The 24,482-nt window shown below is 42.0% G+C and overlaps 1 protein-coding gene and 2 long non-coding RNA genes across 8 annotated transcripts in view; 2 read left to right on the top strand and 1 right to left on the bottom strand.

Moving 5' to 3' along the window:
• The window catches only part of LOC148426239 (uncharacterized), a 53,012-nt gene extending 39,265 nt beyond the window's left edge, over window positions 1-13,747 (top strand). Inside the window, exon 5 of the long non-coding RNA XR_015865159.1 lies at window positions 12,762-13,747. This is a non-coding gene — a long non-coding RNA (uncharacterized LOC148426239). The remainder of the gene's footprint in view (window positions 1-12,761) is intronic.
• A 2,352-nt stretch (window positions 13,748-16,099) lies between these two features.
• Window positions 16,100-18,844, top strand: LOC148426238 (uncharacterized). Its single transcript, XR_015865076.1, has 3 exons — window positions 16,100-17,968; window positions 18,358-18,474; window positions 18,590-18,844. It is a non-coding gene; the product is annotated as an uncharacterized LOC148426238 (long non-coding RNA).
• The window catches only part of map7d1a (MAP7 domain containing 1a), a 28,307-nt gene continuing 20,391 nt past the window's right edge, over window positions 16,567-24,482 (bottom strand). For 5 of the 6 annotated variants that reach the window (XM_088410653.1, XM_088410656.1, XM_088410655.1 and 2 more), the window contains 11 exons: window positions 24,024-24,169; window positions 23,822-23,952; window positions 22,710-22,924; window positions 21,002-21,242; window positions 20,787-20,934; window positions 19,991-20,095; window positions 19,002-19,052; window positions 18,871-18,925; window positions 18,733-18,775; window positions 17,742-17,923; window positions 16,567-16,801 (listed from right to left, as the gene is read on the bottom strand). In XM_088410653.1, the coding sequence (XP_088266779.1) occupies window positions 16,791-16,801; window positions 17,742-17,923; window positions 18,733-18,775; window positions 18,871-18,925; window positions 19,002-19,052; window positions 19,991-20,095; window positions 20,787-20,934; window positions 21,002-21,242; window positions 22,710-22,924; window positions 23,822-23,952; window positions 24,024-24,169 (1,328 nt within the window). In that variant the 3' untranslated portion in view covers window positions 16,567-16,790. The remainder of the gene's footprint in view (window positions 16,802-17,741; window positions 17,924-18,732; window positions 18,776-18,870; window positions 18,926-19,001; window positions 19,053-19,990; window positions 20,096-20,786; window positions 20,935-21,001; window positions 21,243-22,709; window positions 22,925-23,821; window positions 23,953-24,023; window positions 24,170-24,482) is intronic. The other variant, XM_088410654.1, reaches the window with a different exon arrangement.

The following is a 24,482-nucleotide window of genomic DNA, read 5'->3' as shown; positions in this document are numbered from 1 at the left end:
TGAACTTTTTGTCAAAATAATTCACTTGTCTGATTGTCGACTGTTTTATTGAGTACGGTCAAGAAATTGTGTTAATGCTAATTATCAGAGAACAATACACTTTTGTGCGCTGCAATTCATTTTTTCTTGTTTGTTCCCGTTGCTTGTCTTTTTTTTTTTTATTATTATTATTCATTACAACCCTCTCGAAGGGATTAAAGTGAAACTTTTGTTCAGCTAAACGGAAGCAGATGCCTTGTATGGAGGTTCATATGGGGGCACACAACTATGACCGTACCAAGGAAAAGCAAAAGCAGAAAACAAACAACAATCAAACCCTCACTGTCGTATAAATAAAGAAGGAGGCAGGGTAGCCCAAAAATGCTTCTTTGGCATACCGCAGTGAGTCACAAAAACACATCAGCTTGCATTTTTACCCTCTGGCGAACATGTGCATGGCATCCTTGGAAACCAGTTGATACATGAAGATGTCTTCGAGTGCCCCACTGCTATGGTCAACTTTGGGCCATTTTAGCACACGCTGACTTTTATTTGGATAGTCAACATGATGAGGCGGACGGAGGAGCCTCGGAATATTTTCTTTAAGGAAGGATATCATACAGATAGTAATGTGTTATTCTTAGGCAAGATTTCCACCCATACCGTTGGGACGACACAGTCCTCTAATATGTTGTTTCTGTACCTAAGATGGTACTTCTTGTATCTCTACGTGGGTTTTTATTTCATAGGGTAAAACAGTTAGGGTTAGGAGTTAGGGTTAGGTAAAAAATGCAGGCTATTTTTTTTCTTTGTTGTTAGCTCATTTAGCAATACAAAATGTTAGCAAAAGCTATGGGAATACATGTTTTGATTTCATAAAAGTTTGAGCCAAAACACTAGTTTATTTTCTTCTCATAATTATTATCGACATGAATAAATCTGAAATTATTTTAGTTGAATGTTTTTTTTTTCCCATTATGCCCAATTAACCAAATGAATATGATATATATTGTAGGTTGCAGTACAAGGTCCTTCTCACGTTTGTACGTTCCATATTTTTTGTTTTTACTTTTACGCAATGCCTGTCCTTATACAATTATCTCTACTTCTACTAAGCAGACTGTGTTTCCACCTCTGCATATTTATGCTGCCAGTTCAGCCCGCAAACACCACCACAAGAATTTTGTGTTTTCTCAATCTGCAGTCGCCTGTTCCACACAGCGTTTCTGCAACATTGGCATGCGATCCCGCATTTAGCCCACTTTGTTTGCTTCTTAAAATTTTTGCTTGTTTATGCATACTCTTTTCTTTTTTTTTCACACCCTGAGGTTTGGTCAAAGTCAAAAAATGTTTTCAAAGGCAAACTTTACAAGTCTTCAGGCATTCAACCAAATCTTATAGCAGGTGAAGATTGTAGCCTGCTAGGTTAGCTTCTCGCGCTAGCTAACTCTAGCCTTCCTTCACTGAAAGTGTTGATTCTACTACCGCATTTTTCGGAATACAAGCCACACCGGTATAAAAGCCGCAGCAGCAAAAATTGAGCAAAAAAACATGTTTTGCCACAGATAAGCCACACTGGACTATAAACCGCAGGCATATGGTGGTAATATGAAATTTAAATTTTCTTTATTTTATTTTTTTTAATTGTCTACCAACTGCAACATCCTATCTTCAACAGACAGAACATACCTGCATATTTAGTCCCAACATTATATTTATAGAAAATGAATGGATGGATATTACCAACACAATACTGCAAAGTTAAATAGCGGTTCAATCTCAAAATCAATACTTCGATAGCATTCTGTCTCCCGTAGTTTAATTGATAGATTATTTTAGTGAACATTGCACACACTGCAATTAAATAATAAATACAATCATACATTTATAAATACAATCACATATACTGAATACCGTGTCTCAAATTTACGTCACAAACCTTTACACAAGATCTGATTCAACTTTAAATATTTTTAATTATTTTATTTTAAAACTCTTTTTGATTGATTCACATCTTTTCAATTTTATTTCATAGTTGTTCCATAAATTGACTCCAGTGACCAGTGGGAAAAACCAGCAGATTAGCCGCACTGGACTATTAGCCGCAGGGATCAAATCATGATGAAAAAGTCGCGGTTTATAGTCTGAAAAATTCAGTAATTACGTATTTAGTACCATTTATTTGATTTATAGATTTTGCAGCTTTTAAAACAAACACTCCACACCACACTAAGAATCACTGACTAAGCCATTGAACGAAGCTTGACAACTTGTCTGTTTTTTCCAACCCAACACAAATCCTCAAAGTCAACAAAATTCTCAAGTTGAAACCTTTCCTGTTTACACTGTACTTTCAACTGTTTGGCTCATTTACAAAAGCCTTTCAGTGCTGCCCTTCCATTTTCTTTGGCTTTTGCGACCTCACGACCGAACTGAGTCACATTTGTTTCGCCTCCGTCTATTAGGGGGAAAAAAAAAAAAAAAAAATCCCCCACGTGCAATCGCTCGGTTTCAGCTTAGCCAAAAGCAGTAAAGCCGGCGTTGTGAAGGCGTGTCAGTAGCCGGTGAATGAAAAGCACTTCCTGTGAGTGCGCAGAGTCACTGGAACCGAGCAGCTTCCAGCCCTGGTCGCGAACGTGGGCCCAACAGAATTTTGTGCGATGTGCCAAAGTATAATCCGAAGTGTAACCTCAAGTACAGTAGAGCCATCTGACTGGACCCGTTGACTGACTCGCCCTCACGCTTACACACTGCCAGCTTTCCATCTTTATTTGTCTTTCTTCCATGTTTGGATCCTGTTGGAAGAACAGTGGAATATTAGGTGAATCATCCCAAATTAGAGGTGCTGATGTCAGCCGCTTTTATCTGATTTATTCCAATGAGTAATTGTAAGATACTGGAAGAGTTTGAGAGAGAAACGGCCAATAGGGAGATGATGAAACCATCAGACGCTCATTTGTAACTTAAATGACAAAGCTAGAATGTCAAAGAGAAGATGTTCTTCCCTGCGAAATGTAACAATTAGAAATGACCCTATTTTTTGGACTATAAACGGCATCGACAAAAATTAAACAGAACATTTATTTTTGTCAATTATAGGCTGCGCCAGTCCATAAGATGCAGGTTGTAACATCCGATATTTAAGATGGTATGTGGATGTTTTTTTTAATTTATTTTTTGTTTTTATTTAATATATATTTATTTTCAAACAGCAGCATAATACTGAGACACTTGGATTGGTAGAATACTGCACCAAAATAACAGTAACACACCTGATTGTGTTTACTTGTGGAGAGTGCCCCCTGGTGGTGAATTCAACTGCAATCCAAACTCCAAATCAATCATTTGACCGTTTCAATGTGTTTACTGGGAGACTGCCCCTGGTGGCTAGTAATACAACTGCAGATAAACCTCTCTATAAGCCGCAGGGTTCAAAGCGTGAGAAAAAAGTAGCACTTTATAATCGGAAATTTGCAGTCATCATGCAGATGTGAAACAACAAGAGCTTTTAAAACAAATTGAATAATTGACAGCTAATAATTGACACTCAACTTACGTGGAGCTAAACGACTTGGACAATTCAGCCTCGCCTGTTCTAGCCCTCAACACAGTTTCACAATCAGCCCATTGTGTCCATGTCCACAGGGCTCTCCGGGACAACATACAGTCTGTATGTCAATGTATCTTGACTTCCTGTGTGCTTTTTTTCAAGGAGACCGCCGCCGTTTGCAGAAATAATATGTAGATTGATAGTCAGCGTTTTGTTCCCTTGCCGTGACCTTAAAACCGAGGCACATATGGAAGCGCGACTGGTCTTCCGGGCTGTCTTTTGCCATTAGGGATTGGCGCAGTCAAACGCACAAGATGGAAGCGTGGTCCATCAAAAGCTATGCGGTCGAGCCATGACATCTTAATATCACCCAACGTCATTTGTGTTGTTGTTTTACGGTCCAGTCAATGTTCTGCCCGTCAGGCTCTGCTTTTTTTTTTTTCAGGAGGAGGGTGGTGGAAAAATACGTTCCTTTCTGTCTTCATTTAAATTTCTTCTGGCATTTCTTTGCGAGAAAAAAAAAATGATCTCATTTGAAAAACCCATTGAGATCTTTGCCAGGGAAAAGATGGTTAAGTTTGAATAGAGCTACTGTTCTGCTGCGTGTCCTAGCAGACTCCGCTGCGGGTCCACTTCTGTGGGTGTTGGTTCCACTCCCAGGTCTCGGTTAAGTGGCATTTCCCCTCCCGGTTCTTTTTTCTTTTCCCTTTCTGGTCTGCAGACTCGTACACTGGGTGTTTATGCTCTTCTAGATGGCGTGCGGTGTACAAGCGCCATGTTGTTGTCCCGCGCGCTACATCTCCGAGTTGACGTGCTCGTCGGGAGGGCTTCCTGTCAGTGAGTTAGAGAGTCAACATTGCATCCAAGACTTAAAGGGGCTCAGGGAGGTGTAAGCTTTCACGTATAGCTAGTGACACTCTACACCGCTGTAAATTTGCTGGGTGCCCCGAAAGTCTTTTTTCTCATCATCAGGATTAAATCCTAGAATGACCAAATCAAATCTGGGTTTGAGGAGGAACTTGACCTCCTGTTTTAAGGGTTCAGCACTGCACCAGTATTTTTTTTACAAGAACTGAACATAGAACTTTTCCCCACCCATATATATATATATATATCAAACATATACTTACAATTATGGTAATTGGGCCAGAGGACTTGCTTTTGTTAACCAAGAATGTACCACATCATTTTCATTAAAAGAAGCAAGCATACAGAACCAAAGTCAGAATCCACCTATGTTCACAAACTGGGGCATTAAGATGAGTTAATGAATTTTGCAAGAGCTCCAGTTTGTATTGTTTTCTTCTTTGTTTTATCGTATTTTGAAATATCTGCTTTTAATCGGGAAGGCTGCGCTGTATTTCCTGTTTACATTCTCCCTTTGTCATTTAGCTTTTAGCGGTGTTTGTGTATATAAATGGTTATTTTTTGGATTTCAAGAAAAGATCTAGCAGACTTTTAAGAATTCTTCAAGCGCTTTAGTCATTAAGGTTCAGTTATATCTTACTTTGAAAATGTGTGCTTTTAATCTGGAAGGCCGGGCTATTGTTCTGTTTTCTATTTTCCCCTTCCTGAAACTGATTTGCTGTCTCACATCACATGTCCCTTCACATCAAACACATCCTATAGATGTCTCCCTATCACCCCATCACGCAAACCTCATTGACCGCAATTCAAATTCGCCACTCGTCACGCCGTCCACGTATTCGATCCGAACAAAGCGTTATTTCTTGTCAATCCCTTTTCTAGAAGATATTTCGCCTCTCTTAACTATAATGGAGAAGATTGGCAGGCAGCGCGTTCTCCCCATGTGCTCGACTGTATTTCATAGCAGTTCTGGCCCATCCCTAGCAAGCAAGCAAGACTGCAAGCACCATTTACTCCTCACAGCGTAAATAGCGTTATGTAAATAGCTCAAAGACCAAATACTAATATTCTGCATGCTTTGGCCATGTTTTCACCCACGAGAGTCCAAGGCGATTGCCCACGTAATTCTCCAATGCAACAAAAGGGACCATTGATTCAATAAATATCCGAAGCCGGACCATAGAAAGACGACAGATTTAGTTGTAGTCTTTCTTGGCGTGCGCAGTTTTCAACCTAGACCTTCGTCATGTAAACACGGCCTTGATTGTTATCCTCGGGGAAAGATCTGTTTGGAAGAGACAAACGGGATTGCGGTTTTCCGTCCAAAGATTTTAACCATCCCCAACAGGCTCGAACAAGTCGGACGTTCAGCCGATGCGCAGTCAGTCTTGCGGGTATTGTTTTTTGTTTTTTTTTTAACGACCAGGCCTTACTGGTGCGTATGCTCGAATTGGAAGTCTTCTCTACACAATGCTGACTTAGTGCCATTTTCACACCAAATGAACAGCATATGAGGCTCTGCTCTTTTTGATTTTCCTGACAAGACAAAATGCTTTTGTGCAGAAATGGCGCAATAACTCAGATCTCGGATCAACGCGCCCACGTTGATTGAGGCTAATTTCAAGCAAATGCGGCTAGCGCGGGAATAGATTTTATTCTGAGGCCACATGGCTCGGTTATGATTAAACTTTGTTTACCGCTGTCAAAACTGAAATGGAAACAGCATATGTGCTGTGTTTACCTGCAATTAAACTGAAGCTACTGGGAGACATCTTTTGAAAGAACCTTTGGAGGAAAGCCCAGTGTAAATCTTTTTTTTTAGCATTGGCCAAAAAGAGGAGAAATGTAGGACTAGTTGTCAAAGATACTTTTATAAAGCAAAAATTGTAACTAGAGTTGGGCAATGGATCAAATTAATTACTGCCAAATTAAATCTGCCATTTCAAAAATCGAAGTTTCGAAAATGAGCTTAATTGTGAAATCGATGTGCAAAAGCGGCAAAATGTTGGACGAGTGTTTAATAAAACATGTTTACAATTGTTATAACTTCTTCCGTCGTTCATTGCCAGCTCTTTCTTTTACCTTAACACATTAAAATAAATAGATGAATAAATACATATATAAATACCTGCGATTGAATGCATAGGCTCATAAATGATTTGCAAAAATATGACTTGGGATTGAATGAGGTACCGTATTTTCCGCACTATAAGGCGCACCGGTTTATAAGGCGCACCTTCAATGAATGGCTTATTTTAAAAATGTTTTCACATATAAAGCGCACCGCATTATAAGGCGCATAGAATACAAGCTACAGTAGTGGCTGACGTTGCCTTATGCATCCACTAGAGGGAGCTGTGCTAAAGGGAATGTCAACAAAACAATCAGATAAGTCAGTCCAACCTTTCAATCAGAAATTAAGAACAAATTTGTGGAAAGTACTATCTGAAGAATGGGGGGAATACTTCTTGATTTCATAAAAAAAATGCAGAGGTAAAAATTGAAGAATTTACATGGTGATGAAGTTATTTTATTTTTTTGTCCCCACCCCCAAAAAATGAAAACTCACGGTTTATGCACTGTATAAAGTGCACCTAATTATTAGGCACACTGTCAGCTATTGAAAAAAATCAAGGTGTTAATGTACAGAACATGCTGTACAGTAATTATGCCATTTAAGCAAGTTACAAGCTATGAATGCAAAGTTTACATTTTTTAAACATTTTTTGCTGGGTTTATTCCTTTTATTAAGTGCCCACAGAGATTGGTGAAAATTGAGATTTTATTTTTGGGTCACAAGGCCTATTGTAATGAATAAAGCAAAGAATAATAATTTCAATAATATTTTCTTTGTTAAAATTCCAAATATTCTAGGTCTAGTTTTAAACATATAATAATATTCGAAAAATACTGTCTCATTTGCCTCCCGTTCAGTGCTAGGTTATGTTTGGCTTCAATTTGATGTTCTGTTGCGCACATCAATGAATGAAATCAAGTCCAGATCGAGCATCTTGCACTTTTCCGACCGCATTTCCTGGTGCGTGCCAGCCCTCGCCAACTACTTCCTTATTTGGCGAGACGCTCCAAAGTCAAGATGTGAGCCACTTGTTGTCGTTTGGTAACTCGACCCGAGGCCTTACCGTGCGCAACGGGGGCTTCGGATGGGCCGACGCGGTGGGGGTCTACTAATTCTGCTGACTGGAAGTATGGTCGGACGAGGGGGCTCGGCTGCCGATGAGACACCGAAGGCGTCCGACGTGAGAATGTGACAAGATGGGACCAAGGGCGCGGATGGACGGGTCGGCCTTGAAAGCATGCCAGAATGGGATGTTTACACAGGCCTAGGACCGAATTCATTGGATTGATTGTCATTTTAAAAGGTACAGGTTTGAAAATGGGCTAAATCGTAAAATGGAGGTCTTGCAAAAATGTCAGAATGCCGGCTCATTGGATGACTAGACATTACTGTGGCATTTCAAGGGATTGGCCATTTTTAGCGATAAAAAAGTCCGGATTTTGTCGAGAGACAACTTTTTTAGTACCACCAGAAGTGTCAAACCCCAGTCCTCGAGGGCCGGTATTCTGCATGTTTTCTAACCTTCTCCCCCCCAACACACCTGATTCAAATAATTAGGTTCATTTTCAAGCTCCTGCAGGGCTTACTAATGAGATCATCATTTGAGTCAGGTGCGTAGAGAAGAAAAAAAACACAAAAGATGCGGAACACCGGTCCTAGAGGACTGGAGTTTGACATAGGTGCTCCTTTAGCCTAACACTTGAGAATATTTGCGAAAAACATAAATAAATTGAATATGCGGACTAAAAACGTAAAATGATGTGTTATCCATTCATCCAATTAGACTGCAGGACCTTTAGTACCTTTGAGATTTCAGTTGATTAGTAGTCGTCTGGAAACAAAAGACACTTTTATTCAATGCAGGACATGCCTGAGCACAATTTATAACATCATCCCGGTGTTGTCTTGGCAGAGACTCGGAGGCCCGCCGTCACCCTCCGCAGGATCTGCGCTAAAGGAGATGGATGACATTTAGAACCCGTGTCTTCTTCTTGCCATGTGGTTATAATAACAATTAAACCTGCAAGGTTTGTGAGGTCGGCCAGATGGGACTCATTCCAGGTTAGCAAATCGGAAAACATCAGGTGCCCGCTTTATGTTCATCGAGCTCAGAATTTTTTGATCTAACTTATTAGGGCTCTGCGTTTATGGCAAGACTGCAAACCCTAACCCTCGTCACACACTATTTCGAAAATTTAAAATCCTCGTAAATTCAAGTCGTTTGCTAAAATTACCGTCATTCCCTACATATACGACACACTATATTCTCCAAAATCAAGGCCAAAAGTATGAGTGCGTCCTGTAAACAACAGCTAACGACAGCTCATGTTAGCTAAGGTTGTCACGGCATTATTTTTAATAAAAGAAGCGAGCAGACTGAACCAATGTCCCATCCGTCCTTTTGACACGCAGGAATCTGACGAAAACTGAGAGGTTATGATGTCATTAGCTGATTCAATTAAGAGTTGCAAGGTAGGGAGCTGAGTGCTCTGGTGAAAGAATACGGAAATGTATTCCGTTTGATATGTTTATTAATTGTGGTCTTTTGGCATCTACAGATGCAATCATAAAGTTGGAACACGGGTGGTGCGCAATTCAGCTTTGGGGGCTGAATGATGACTGCGTCCATCTGCTTTCTAATACTCACAAGTTACACGTGAGATCAGTGTTGTTCCAAGCGGATGCCTTATCCAGAATTTCCTCCATTTTTGTTTTTTTTTTACCTTCCTGTAGACACACTGTGAGCGGACACGGTGATGGCCAAAGGATTGATTTAATGCACATTGCATCTGGAGCCAATTCCACGACAGCCAAACCTTCAAAGTCTAACAATACCGTCCGGGATTCTTGAACGCATCCCATTTGTTGGGATTTATCTCGGTCGCGCTTAAGTCTGGTGAGATTTGCGCGACAGTAGGCGGGGCTTCACGATACTCATTTGTTACGGATGAATAACACATCAGGGCTTCGAGTCTGGGTTGGTTTTCAAAGCCTGTTAGGAGTTCAAGTCTGGTTCTGAGATTATTGACGTGCTTGTAGAGTGCCCGTGACATTTTTTCTTCCACATACCTTCAGTCGTTCCTTTTTTACATCATAGTTTCCTTCCTGTCCACATTCATACATTGCGTACTTTCTTCTATCCCTCATAGCTTCCTTCCTTTGTACTTTCTTCTCACCTTCTTCTTAACTTCGGATATTTTCTTTATTCTTTATGTTCATCTTAGTGTCCTTCAGTTCCTCCTTCTTTTGTACCTTCTGTCCTAGCTTCCTTTATGTCCTTTGCTACGTTTTGGTCCTTTCCTTCCTTCTTTCCTCCTTTTTTCTTCTTTCCTTCCTTCCTCGACTTCTACACTTCCAATCCTTCCCGATTATTTAGTACCTTTCATCATTCCTTTTTTATTCCTTCTTTTGTTTCTTCTGTCCTAGCTTCCTTTATTTCCTTTGCTAGCTTTTCATCCTTTCCTTCCTTCCCTCCTTTTTCCTTCCTTCCTTCCTCCCTCTTTTCTACACTTCCAACCCTTCCCGATTATTTAGTACCTTTCATCATTCCCTTTTTATTCCTTCTTTTGTTTCTTCTGTCCTAGCTTCCTTTATTTCCTTTGCTAGCTTTTCATCCTTTCCTTCCTTCCCTCCTTTTTCCTTCCTTCCTTCCTCCCTCTTTTCTACACTTCCAACCCTTCCCGATTATCTAGTACCTTTCATCATTCCTTTTTTATTCCTTCTTTTGTTTCTTCTGTCCTAGCTTCCTTTATTTCCTTTGCTACCTTTTGGTCCTTTCCTTCCCTCCTTTTTCCTTCCTTCCTTCCTCCCTCCATCACTTCTATACTTCCAACCCTTCTCTATCAACTAGTACCTTCCATCATTCCTTTTTTATTCTGCTTAGTCTCCTTCCATCCTTCCTTCTTTTGTTTCTTCTGTCCTTGCTTCCTTTATTTTCTTTGCTATCTTTTAGTCAGTTCCTCCTTCCCTCCCTCCTTTTTCCTCGATTCCTTCTTTATTCCCTTTCTCCCTCCCTTCGAACCCTTCCCCCCTTACATTTTGCCTTCCGTCATTCCTTTTTTAGTTTCCTTCCTGCCCACATACATTCTGTACATTCTTCTATCTATCCTAGCTTCCTTTCTATGTACTTTCCTTCTAATATCTGATACTTCCATTATTTGTATTCATCTTAGTCTTCTTTCATCCTTCCTCCTTTTGTACCTTCCGTCCTACATTCCTTTATTTACTTTGACATCATTTCTTCTTCCCTTCCTTCTATCCTTCTTTTCTTCCTTCCTGATTTTCCTTCCTCCATCCCTCCTCCTTCCTTCCTTCTTTTTTACCACTTTCTACCTATCTTGCATTCTTCCTTGTTTCCTTTTCTCCATCTTTGATTCCATACGTCATCCTTCCGTTCTACCTGATTGACATCTTGTTTTTTCCATCTTTCACTCTTCTCTTAGGCACTTTTATGCTAACCTAGTTTTACTTATCAATTTCTTTCTTCCATGCTTCTATCCTTCCTCCGTTTTATTTTTCCTTCTGTTCTCTTTCTGTATTTCCCACCTTTCTTCCTTCCATCAATCCTTTTCATCTCTTCTCAAAAGTCTTTTCTTCCTTTCTATCACGAGCCCTTTATTGCTGTCTCTTTCTTCTTTCTTGACTTGCCTTCTTTTCTACATTCTTGCTTCTATTCTTCCATTCATTCTCCATCCCTTCTTTTTTACCCTTCTTGTAACTTTCAATCTTCCTGCCTACCCTCTCTCCTTTCAATGTTTCCTTCCAGTCACCCTTTTTTTTTCCCTTTCCCCTCACTTCCTCTCTTAAATAACTGACTAAAATATATATGGGTTAGCCTCCATTCTTTTGGCACCTTCTATCGTCCTTTTTTTCTCAAATGAGCATATTCTGGAAGCATACAGTATGTCCAAATTCTGTCAGCGGGCCTCCTCCAATTTTTTGACTGAAGCTAAGATCTGAGCTAAAAGAAAAAGTGCCCAGTCAGCAGTGAAGCAAAAAAGACCTGGGCAGTCGTCTCACATGGGAGCATAAAGAAACCGAGAAAGGGGGGGAGAAGGGGGGGGCTCTTTGGGGTACTTTCCACTTGTGAGAGCGAGAGACAGCTGTGTGCGATGTTCCCGTGGGGAAAACCTTTTACACTTAATCATCGCCATCATTTGCTTTTAGAAAGCGAACGCGTTGTCATTTGTGAGGACACGCACCGTTTTTGTTTTTATTAGGAAAACAAGCCGAGCCAGAGCCAACCCCATGTCACTGGTGCCCCTCCGTCCAGCTGCAGGACTTCCTGCAGACATTCTCACCTGGGGCATCACTTTCATTTGTTTTTTTCGCTCTCTCTTTCTGCTTGAAACCGCCTCATTTGGTTGATCTTCGACTTTGCGACGCAGCGGTATGCTTTTACCGTGACCGCGTTGACAACGCGGGGTTGGGACGCTATCTTCGATTTCCCCCGCCCAACCCCCTTCACAGCCCATCTTTGTCTCCTCTGGAGATCATCTTCTACCACGGCTGTTGGCTCGTGTCATGCAAACGCACTGTAGCAGGAAGTATACGGTACAGCAAGCATTTACCGTATTTTCCGCACTATAAGGCGCACCTAAAAGCCTTCTTTTTTAGAAAAAAAAAGCTGATGGTGCGCCTTATAATCAGGTGCGCCTTATATATGGATCGATATTGAGATTGGGATCCATAGATGGGGAATGGTGATAAAGTAAGCTTTACCTGTTTCTGTTGTGTGTTTACAGTTGAACAAGGTTGGTCATATTGACATTAAGTTATTATGCTATTGAGAGTTTACAGTTATTATTTGAGTTATTATTGTTATTACTTTGAATATTACAATATCGTGATTGAAAAAGTTTGAAAATATGTCATTAACTGAGGGTGCGCCTTATAATCCGGTGCGCCTTATATATGGAAAAACTTTGAAAATATGTCACTTTGAGGGTGCGCCTTATAGTGCGGAAAATACGGTACATTTAAGTCCAGTAATAATAGGCTTAGGGTTTTTCCTTTGAAAATAATTAGTACCGATATTTAAAAGCTATTATTCCTTTTTGAAAAAATCTTAAGTACAATATCATAATCGCATTACCAATGTTGTGCTTTCCTGATGACCTTGGTGTCAAGAAACTGTTGAAGAACTATACAACAGGCCAAAATTTCACATTTCTTTGCATCCAATTGTTCATTCATTCATTGTTTTATGACTCTTACTACCTTGTAGATTTTCACTGAAGGCATCAAAACTATGGATGATCTCATGTAGTTTTCTTCTTCTCCTTTCAGCGTTCGCCTCCAGGGTTCGCCGCAGCGAAATAGTTGCCTCCATCTTTCCTGCATTCTCTCACACCAACTACCTTCAGGTATTCTTTTACTATGTCTGCCTGCCTGCAAACATTTCTTCATCTCTTTTCTACACTTTCCATTTCTCTGAACTGTCAACCCCGAATACTTCTTTATCACTTTTCCCCGTATCCTCACTCTTCCCCTTTGGGCCCCTGTCATTCACACACATAACCTCCATCTTGCTGTGGCTAGCCTTCAATTCCTCTCTGTTCGGGGGAAAACCTCCAGCATTCTAGCTTCTCCTTCCATCTGTTCCCCACTCTCATTACACATGACATCTACAAGCGTCATAGTCCACGGTGATTACCGTCTAACCTCTTCTGTTAGACCGTCCATCGAGATAGCAAACAAGAAGGGACGCACTTCCTGCTAGAACCGTTTTTTCAGGCATGGCTTCTTGAGAATTTGAAATGGCTCTGAACTTGTAGCGTTGCGTTTTACAAGAAATGGCTGTGAGTGAGAACATGGAGACACCAACCGGAACCTCCGAACTTCAAGGCAGATGTGATAAACATTAGACTCTACCGTGCTGCCCTAAATGAAAATCACCCCCAAAAAATCTCATCACGGAGTTGATTGATGATTTTCAAATGTCTCCTTTTTGTTGTCGCTGTAAACAAGCGGCTTCAAAGTCGCAATCGCAACGGGAAACGGCCGAGTCATGGCGTCTTCATGTGGTTCCTCAGACACATTGAAAGGTGGCTTGAATCCAAGAACGAAAGGAAGAAAAATGTCTCCCCAAACAACATCTGCAAGGCTCTCTTAATCGGACAAGTCGCGTTACCCTGAGAGAGCACGTTTCCTGTCCTTGAGCGGAACCAATCCAAAAACCGGGCTGGCCAGTTTAGCGTTAGCCTGTAGCTCAGATTCAGGCCGCTAAAAATAGCCGGCAGTGCGAGCCTACAAAATCAAAGTGGCGACGTCTCTGACTCAGTCCTGAGTCACCCCTCAACCCATGGGGAATTTTTGAATAGACGCGCTCCTTAAAACCTCAAATGTTCACTTCTGGCGTCCATGTTCACTTTGGATTCATTAGCATCCTTCAAGGTTTGCTTTATCATAACATCTACGCAAGGAATTAAATTCCCGCTGTGCTCAGGAATGCACAGCAGAAAGAAACCACACCTGAAATGCTAAAATTGGGCATTTTATTCGGCAGCTCCGCTTGTAACTGTACATTGATTTTGCTTCGCTCTTTTGCTTCACAGTTCTTGGTTCTGGGTTCAAATCTCAACTCTGGTCTTTCAATGTGGAATTTTGCACGTTATAGTCCCGACACTCCTCAAACGTCCCAACAAGATGCAGGTTAGGTTCCTTGAAGGCTTGAAATGTGTCCGCATGTGAGAAGTTGCGTCCTAAGCGTTAGGAACGGGACGAGACACAAATCCCACAAGACAAGATGTCCCTGGAGGTTGAGTCGCAAGAGTAAGACGAGTTGAGATTTTGCGGCGCTTCCATTCCTAACAAACCCCACAAGTCTCTGCCCAGATTGAAGCGGATTAAAACATTTGCTCCATCCAATGCATTCAAATCCATTTTTGGTCGCGACATTGCCTGAGCCCGACCTTGTTCTTTTTTTTTTTTTTTTTTAAAGCCAACATAACAAAAGGAATCGTAACGTTGCTCATAAAACAAAAGTCAGCTGATCCAAATAAATCCGCCGCTTCTTCTTGTGAGCACGCTTTTATCGGACTATCTGAGCCAGGCTCCTGAAGTATGTGAGGGGGACCCCCCCGGGGGTCATCTTGGAGCACTCAGGTTGTGACGATGTCCCGACCTTTGTCCCTCAGCTGCCCGTTTCCAGCCAGCTGCAGCCCGCCCTCAAAACGACCCCACTTTTACGTGGAAATGGCCCTCGCGCTCGGACGCCAAGCGACGTCAACCTTTTCCTTAACGAGAAAAGACAACCCCGATCTTTTCATGGATTAAATGATTTACTGATCCCTCCAGAAACCCCGTTAAAATCTCACATCGCTCCCATTTGAGAAGCGCCGCCGTTTGACGCTAAAAGCCGCATTCCTTCCCCCCCGCTTGAACTAAAAGGGAATTGCCGAATCTCGTTGTCCTGGTGACACCCACCGCCCACCGGCAAAAAAATTCCCGTCTTTTATTATTGTTCCGGCCTTCACGTTCCCCGGTGCAAACGAACGTATTAGGAAACCTCAGCACCGGACACGTCCCTAAAAATAGAGCCCTACACCCCCCCCCCCCCCCCCCCCCCCCCCTTTTAAAAGTGCATTAGCTAGATGAGCACATCTTGGCGCTCATGGGAGAGGCCGGAATACGCGTCGTGTAATATTAGGGTCTCTGTAACGTACGCAATAATGCGAGTCAGCTGCGCGGAGGACCGGAAACGCTTTGGCTAGCTTGACGCTTACGAGCCGATCGACTTACGGCTACTGCAAGTAGCGCGCGTTTACTCCGAAACTTTCTGCGGGCGAGTCTCGGGCTGTGTTAAATGTGATGCCTCAGCAAGGCTTTAATGAGCGGATTTAGAAGCCGGAGCCTCAGTCAAGATGGCCCCGTTTCCAAAACATCCAAAGTTGGCACACTACTTCCTGGTTCCTGGAGGATGAGGAACAGATGAGCGATAACGTTACGATTGCTGGGGTGGGGGGGTCGTAAATGTAGTCGGGAATCTTCAACAGATAAAGGATTGAATTCCGTGAATGTGTTTGGTTTTGGGGGCGGGGGCTTTGTTTTTTCCATGCCGTTCAAGGATTTGTAGTAGAATCTACTTTAAAGTTCTATTTTGCAGTTTAGAAGTTACTAAATGGCGAATTATATTTAAAAGCTACAAGTAGAAAAGCACATCATTGTAATCTGCAGACTGAGGATTTAATGCAAACACGGTGACGCAGCATTTAGTTGTTATGCCGCACAAAAGTGGAAAAAAAAAGTTCTCTCCTCTTGATATTTTTTCTTTTTCTTTCTACAACACATTTAAACCGTTCTTACTTTGAAATATTACCTGTTTTGGGAGGTTTTTTTTGAAGGAAACTTTTTTTTTCTTACTTTAACAAGGTGACTAATATTAACCCAAACAATTCTCTCTCTCTCTCTCTCTCTCTCTCTCTCTCTCTCTCTCTCTCTCTCTCTATATATATATATATATATATATATATATATATATATATATATATATATATATATATATAATGTGTGTGTGTATAAAGATCTTTATCTTTGTGTCTCGCTCTCTGGTAACATTGGATAGCACATCCGCTTCACAGTTCAGGGACCCGAGTTGGAATCCGGCTGGCTCCGGCCTTCCTGAGTGGAGTTTGCATGTTCTCCCCGAGCCCACGTGGGTTCCCTTCCGGGCACGCTCCAAAAACTAGTTAGGTGCGATTGTTGGTTTCTGTTTGCCCTGCGATTGGCCTGCGACCAGTTGAGGTGGTTCCCCCGCCTAGTGCCCCAACTTAGCTGGGATAGGCACCAGCAAGCCTGCGAGCCTCGTGGGCATGGATAAGGAACGCCTTCTCTCTGTATGTAGCGTACTCACAGTGAAACAAACAAGCAGAGACTGTACAGCTTTGTCTTTAATAAGACTTATGAGTATTTCCAGCGTGTACACAAGCCAAGGCTTGAATCATGCTCATTTGGAATTGTTTATTAACTAACAAAAAAAGCATCTTTTAGCTTTTAAATAAGAATAAATCTGCTTTTGCGCGGATTTATAGATGCGTGGTTTCAATTTTGTTATTACTATTGAGTGGAAGAAATCATATGAAGAGCTGGCGTGTTTATTTGACAAGGTTACTTCCCTCATTTATTTACACACGCAAACAAGAAATGTTCCCGCCGTTAAATAGGAGCTAACAATGTGTGTTTGTGTAGTGTGTACGCAGGAGTAGGTGACGCCGCCTCGCTTCCAAAAAGAATGTTTTTTTGGTGTCCCCCTCCACAGGTAGCGTGAAAGGGGCCGTCCAGCGACGCCTGTCTGCAGTGTCACACGTGGATGCCGTGTCACAGCACTTCTGGAGGAAGAAAGGGACACAGGGGAAAAAAAAAAAAAAAAAAAGAAACCTTTTAAGACATGCCGGAAAAAGTGCGGTCGTTTTGATCACAGTTAAGGAGGGGAGGGGAGCTTTTATCGGCCCGGCTAAGTGGGATGCGCCGCGGGATAAGATTTGGGGACAGATGGCGCCCCGCTTGCCCGACAGGTGACGAGCGTACGGATGAGGGCGCTTAATTGCTTGAGGGTCCGGTTTCCTATTGGATTCGCTCCCCTCATCACGTCCGTCATCCCGGGAATTTCAGCCCGGAATAAAAATGTGTCGGCGTCAATCACGGGGCTTCTCTTCGGCCAACCGTTACATTTGCGCTTCTTATTCTTAGTGAGCACTTGCTTCGTTTACGCACAAAATATAAAATGACAAATGATGGATTGACATCATAGTCCGAAAATTTAACCGTAACGTAAAATGGAAGACTTTTTTTTCTTCGGAAATTAGTCCATTACGGATGCTGCATTTTTTTCTTTAATATATGTATCAATAATATAATATATGTTCAATTCTTTTTCTTCACAATCAATATTTACATAAAAAACAAGTGTAGTTGTTGAACTGACGTGAAAAAACATTTCTAGCTGCGCTTTAGTTTTTTCTCAAATGGATTGGCGTCGTATTTTTGCAACTTTTTATTAGAAAGTTATGAAACCGCATAAATAAAATAAAAATATAATAAAATAAATAAATCTTGAGGTGGAAATCTCGTTTTATTTCTACAATTTTTTTCAAACGCCATCGCTTTGGAAAGGCCCGTTTTGGCAGTGCAACTTTCAATTTATGTATTCGTTAAAAAAAAAAGGCTTCTCTCGCGCCCGTCAAATTTGCGTTTTCAGCGCGAAAAAACTCAGAAAATGTCAACTTTTTTCAAGGCATGACAGAAAAAATCCTTTTTTTTTTTGGGTACCTGCTACATGCTGCGTGTTGAGCGGCGGCGCTTTCTTGACGAAGTCGTCGTCGAAGGGCGCCCCGTTGGCGGCGTTGATGATGATGCCCTCCACCAAGTGCGCCGCGTCCACTTTGGCCGACAGGCCGTTGCGCTGGCGTGCGGGCGGCTGGACGCCGTTCAGCTGACTTTGGCCGGCGGGGCTGCGAGGGACAAGGGGACTGGCGTAAAACCAAACTTGGCGCATGGTATTTAAGCGTACATCATTTTTTTAAACCGCTTTTAATTTAATGTTAATATTTGTGACTTAAACTTTGCCTAATTGCGGAAAATTACGATTAAAGTCCATTTTGATCGTACCTTAAAAGTATTTTAAACAACTCACTTTCAAATATTTCTTGAAAAATGAATACATAAATGAAAAAAAGTCTATATTCTTTAACTGCACACATTTTCCTTGGGACAAAAAATTGAAATGTTCGTTTTTTCCGATACAAAAGAAACAACTTCTGGGGAAAAAAATGTTTTTTTTTCCTTGGAATTTATATTGCAAACTTTCTCTACAAATATGACTTTATTGCTGATGGTACATTGTTTTTAACCCACGTGGAATATTTTGATCATTTTTACATCCAAGGCATTTCGCATGAAAGGGAAGACATTGAAAGATGACCCGAGGGAGCTGAAATTTCACCCAACATGGCGGAAGCACTTATTGGAGTTTGCGATCCATCCATTGGCCCAAATACTGCAAGTATGACGAGGAAAAAAAATAACCCAAAATAATCAAAAAGTTTCAAAACAATAATAATAATAAGTAACCTTTTAACGTTCATTTGCAACTGTTGGACTTTCCCCAAATTGGAAAGGAAGGGAAAGCTTTCATATTCAAGCAGAAAAAGGAAAATCCATTGACGACCGTAAGGGTCCGTAAGGGATCCCTTTTCGCTGGATAAAATCCAACTGAAATTGGCTTTGCGTCGCCATGGCAACAAGGTGAGTTGTTGATTACCCGCGCCTGCTCTGCCCGTGTTCCGTCTTGTCGACTCGGCGTTCTGCAAGGCAAAACATACGCTCCCGTCGTGCATCTTTTCAAGTGCGCCATCCTCACATTATTCTTGAATTTTTTTTTCCCCATTCTGCGGCTGACCTTCGCTGCCGCCCGCGTCGGAATGCGGCGCCGTCTCCGCCGATTTGCTTTCCTTCTGCGGGGGAAAAAAAATCAAAGTATGTCCAATTTGGATTTGAATAATAATGAGAAGTTTGCGGCGTGAGGCGCACCTTGTCGCCGCCGTCCGACTTGCGCGTCCTCTTCATGATCTCCTCCAGCCGCTGGGAAAAGGCACAACTTCCGTTAGCTGCTCGCATGGCGTTACGTTAGCAAAAGAAACCGTGGCGGTTGGGGTTGAATTTTGAAAAATGAAAGACCCTCTATTTAAAAAAAAAAAAAAAAAGCCTCTCTATACGTGCCAGATTTTTGAAAAAAATGCCTTACTTAATTTACATGGTATATTTTTTTTTTTTAAATGCTTTACGATAAATTAGCTTTTTTTTTTCTTCAAAAATGCCTGGCTGATGTTTGAAAAAAACGCCTTAATTTACATGATCTAATTTTAAAGAAATATTTTACCATAATTTTTTTTTTCCTCAAAAATACCTTACTATACATGGTCTAATTTAAAAAAAAATATTTTACCGTAAATTATCTTTTATTTTTTTTCTCAAAAATACCTTACCTTGGACTAATTTTTAAAATATATTTTATCATAAATTCTTTTTTTTTCTCTCAAAAATACCTTACTACATGGTTGATTTTTTAAAAATATTTTACCATAAATTGTTTTTTTTTCCCTCAAAAATACCTTGCTATACATGGTCTAATTTTTAAAGAATATTTTACCATAAACTATCTTATTTTTTTTCTCAAAAATACCTTACTATACATGGCTGATTATTGAAAAAAAAAAGTCTTCCTACACATGGATGATTTTTGAAAAAAAATGCCTTGATTTAAATCCTTCCAGTACGCTGTTTATTTTTGGAAAAAAATAAATGCCTTACTATAGGTTAATCCTATAGATGGACAATTTTTGAAAAACTATCGATGGCAGATTTTTGAAACCAAAAGTAAAATTGTTCCAACGCAAATTTTGAAACAACATATCCCCCCCCCCCCCCCCCCCCCCCCCCCCCCCCCCCCCCCCCCCCCCGGCCGGGGAGACGGCGGGGAGACGGCGGGGAGACGGTTAACACAAAGGGGCCGGGCCTACCTTTTTCCTCTCCAGCCTCTCCTGCTCCTCCTTCTGGAAGTGCTTTTCCCTCTCCAGGCGCTGCTTCTCCGCCTCCTCGCGAGCCTTCGCCTCGGCTTCTTCTTTCTGGGGACGCGATCCGACCGCATTTTTTTTTCTTTCCATTTCAGCCAGCGCACCAACTGTCTTTATCCAAGTAGGTTTTGCAAATGCAATTGCGGTCAATGGCCACGAGAGGGCGGCAGAGTGATGTTGGCATAGCCGCATTCGCTCACAATTTCACTATTATTTAGTAAAAATTAAAAAAAAACATTCACTCTGCTTCTCTGAGGTTGTCTTTGGTCTTTAAAATGTAATTGAGGTCTATGGCCACAAGAGGGGGCAGAGTCATGTTGGGATACCCGCATTCGCTCACATTTGCTCTAATAGTTAGTAAAAAACAAAACAAAAAAACATTCACATTGCTTCTCAGAGGTTGTCTTAAGGTCTTAAAAATGTAATTGAGGTCAATGGCCACAAGAGGGCGACAGAGTCATGTTGGGATAGCCGCATTCGCTCACATTTTCTCTAATATTTACTAAAATAAGAAAACGCGCAAATTGCTTCCCATAGGCTGTCATAAAGATCTGACAAAAACACTTTTTAATGAGGTCATTCAAAATTCTGTAGCGTTTTCATTTCGATATTTAAACGATGTAATACTATAAAAGTGAACTTGAAGGGAAAAAAGTGGAAAACTATATTCAACGAAATTAAAATAAAGCTATACTGTCTCTTGATTCATTTATTTTGAATGTATTTGAAGCAGGTAAGGTACCTGCTTTTGCATGCGAAGGTTCTCCTCCTCCTCCTCCAGCCGCCGCTCCTCGTCCCTCCTGCGCCTCTCCTCGGCGGCGACGCGCGCCTCCTCCTCTCGGCGCCGCCTCTCCTCCTCCTCCCCGGCCTCGCGTTCTTCCCTCCGAATCCTGGGGATCCAAACACGTCCTGGAAGCCTTCAAAGCGAAGGCGGAGGTTTTGGCGTCCGACTCTGACCTTTCGCGCTCTTCCCGCTGGCGCCGCTCCTCCTCGTCCCTCTCGCGCCGCTCGCGAGCCCTCCGCCGTTTCTCGGCCAGGATGCGGGCCGCCTCCTCGGGGTCGTTGGTGCCCGCCGCGGGCTTGGGGGACGGGGAGGCCGAGGAGGGAGGCTCCCTGACGGACGGCTCGGGGGAGGGCGAGGCCGACACGTTGCGAGAAGACGCCGCCGCGTTTCGGACGGCGGGAAGCGCGGGAGAACCTAGGAGGCAGAAAAAATAGTTTTTGCGTGAAATCATGTATGTTTCATTGTTTAAATCATTAAAGATATTAACTATTCAACGTTACATAGAGCCACCCCAAAACAGCTTCATTCCCGGGGTGCAGTTATTACTTTGTCCACTGAGAGTCGCTATTCTACTGTAATATCTACAATAGTCACTTAGGCTGTCTACGTAGACTGGGAACTAGGATTAGGATTTTAAAGTAGGGTTTCAAAGAGGCATTAAGGTTGGTAGTAAGGGTTTCAATGTAGGATTTCCAACTATTATTAAGGTTTCTAGTAAGGCAAGGGTTAGGGCTTCAAAGTAGGCTTTTAAACTGGGGTTGGGGTTTCAAACTCTGGCAAGGGGTTAAAAAAAGTTTCAAACTAAGATTAGTGTTTCAAATTAGGGTTTTAAAATGGAGTTAGGGTTTCAACAAAGGGTTTCAAACTGAGGTTAGGGTTTCAAATTAGGGTTTTAAATGGAATTAGGGTTTCAAAATAGGGTTTCAAACTAACCTTAGAGTTTCATATTAGGGTTTTAAAATTGAGTTAGGGTTTCAAAATAAGGGTTCCACACTCCAGTTAGGGTTTTAAATGAGGGTTTTAAATTGAGGTTAGGGTTTTAAATTATGATTTGAAAAATGAGGGTTTCAAACTAGACTTTGGGTTGCAAAATAGGGTTTCAAACTCAAATTAAGGTTTCAAATTAAGGTTTTAAAATGGAGTTAGGGTTTCAAAATAGGGTTTCAAACTGAGGCTAGGGTTTCAAATTGGGGTTTTAAATGGAGTTAGGGTTTCAAAATAGGGTTTCAAACTAACCTTAGAGTTTCAAATTAGGGTTTTAAAATTGAATTAGGGTTGCAAAATAGGGTTTCAAACTCAAGGTTTCAAATTAGGGTTTCAAACTCAAGGTTTCAAATTAGGGTTTCAAAATGGAGTTGGGGGTTCAAAATAGGGTTTAAAACTCATAGTTTCAAATTAGTTTTAAACTGGAGCTAGGGTTTCAAAATAGGGCTTCCAACTCAGGTTAGGATTTCAAATTAGGCTTTTAAAGTGGAGCTAGGGTTTCAAAGTAGGGTTTCAAACTAAGGTAAGGGTTTCAAATTAGGATATAAAATGGAGTTAGGGTTTCAAATTAGGGTTTCAAACTAAGATTAGGGTCATATTGGGGTTTAAAGATTGAGTTAGGGTTTCAAAATAGGGTTTAATACAACGTTGAGGTTTCAACGTCGTGTTTTAAACTCGGGATGTGGTTTCAAACTAGGGTTTTAATGCAGTGTCTGCGTTTAAAACTTTTTCTAGTGAGAGTTTAAGGTTTACGTCTGAAAGGAGGTCTTAGCGTCCCAACTAGGGTGACAATTTTGAAATACTTGCTACAGATTTGAAATCAACCCGACCGGGCAGAGATCCGGGAACGACTTTGAGAAAAAAAATCTGGCAAAAAAGGCGAAGGCGTCCACTCACGCCGACTGTTTTTCTCCGGGGTGGCCGTCCTGGGACGTTCCCTCGCCCTGTCCGGCGGGACGGGGGAGAAAGCGCGCCGGTCCACCCTGGCGGGGGTCCTGGCCCTCCTGGGCCGTCCCTTGGGAGGATTCGGGGAGGCGGCGGGGCTCGGCGAGGCCGTCCTGCCCTTGGTCGCGGCGGGCGACGCCGGCCGCGGTCTGGAGAGCGGACTGGGACTGGAACGCGCGCGGGGTTCGAGTGGGACCGTCAGCAAAGTCAAAACTTGACATTTACCGATGGATTCTTTGCTCTGAAAACATGACATCATCCGCCAAAGTGCTTTCCGCCATTAAGGTATGACGTCGCTTTTTTTTCGCGCCTCGGGCAGCGACGGCTCACTCGCGCTCTTTGTTTGTCGAGCCAAAGGAAGCGCACGCGTCCCAACCCGTCCCCGTTTCGTGCGTGGCCCGGGGACGAAGCAAAGCTTTTCTCCGCTTTTTTTCCATCGTATTCATGATCTTATTACTAGAACGATTCCGCGTTAGGAAGAGAGGAGGAAATGCATTTCCGTTTTGGAATTTTTTCTGCACATTTTCTTTTTGGCCTGTGTGGCACAATAGATTGTGCTGTGCGCAATTCTGCCTAGCAACTAGTAGAAAAGAGTATGAGTATGCGCTTTACTGTGGTGTTGGTACGGTATTCTAATGATCTGAATGTGTCAGTTGAAAATATGTTGGTGCTGCTCTTTTTTTCCAAACATGCAAGGTACGATGTTTCTGTTTATGTACAAGCTTCGAAAAGAAAGTTTTAAATAAAAATAGACAATTTAAAAACTTACATTTAACATCTTTCCAATTAAAAGTTAGAACCTTCACCTTGCAGTCCGGTGTGGCTTATACGTGACAAAAATCAATTTTCTGTTACATTTTTATTGGTGCAGCTTTCACTCTCGTTATAGTCTGAAAAATATGGTATGTTGTTAAATGTTTTTTTTAATTTACAAAAGTTACTTTGGACAAAATCAATAAATAAATCGGATTATTTCCCTATTTAAGGAAATAAAACACAGAATGTAGTGAAAGTTTTACAGAAAAAAAAAGTGTATAGGTTCTTTTTTTCTTTTTTTTTTTTACCTGAGGTCGGCTCTGTGCCTCATGCTCGGAAGCGATTGCCTCTTCTTGAGAAACTTCTCCTTGGTCAGGGCGTTTTTCTCCTTCTCGTTTTCCCGCTCCTTGTCTTTCTTCTCCTTTTTGGTCCTGTCCATCTGCGCGACGAGACGTAGCGAGTAAATGTATGCGTGCCATAATTTTTATGGGGCGTGCGGGCGGGGCGTACGGGCGTGGAGCTCCGCCTGTGCTGGCGCTGGGGGATGTCGGGCGTGCTGGACGTCACCCTCCAGCGATCGGAGCAGCGGTGGTGGGGCGGGTGGGCGCACAGCGTCAGGGGGCTGGCGGAGGACGAGCGCGGGCACAGCGGCGACGCTGGGGACGAGCACGTCACAAATGCCATCGTTTGAAAAAGATTACGTGTTGATTTGGCGCCACCTGGTGGTGTAAAAGGCGAAGCGTGCTAGACCTGTCTCCCATTTTTTTGTACCTTCAGCGCTGTTTTTGTTCACTTTGTTTCATCAGTCCTTCTGTATTTAAATACAGTGGGATCACTTTTGCACCCCTTTTCAAATTAGAGATACAATCAATTAACAACAAATTAATTGAACTTCATTCTTGATCAATTCATCATTTCATGACATAGATTAATTTAAAGTTAGGGCTCTCATTTCTTGACTGTTTTTTT

Source organism: Hippichthys cyanospilos, chromosome 3 (genome assembly GCF_059441005.1).
Source record: "Hippichthys cyanospilos isolate Australia breed blue-spotted pipefish chromosome 3, RoL_Hcya_1.0, whole genome shotgun sequence".
NCBI classification, from domain to species: Eukaryota; Metazoa; Chordata; class Actinopteri; order Syngnathiformes; family Syngnathidae; genus Hippichthys; species Hippichthys cyanospilos.
This window is presented reverse-complemented; position numbering and strand designations above follow the sequence as displayed.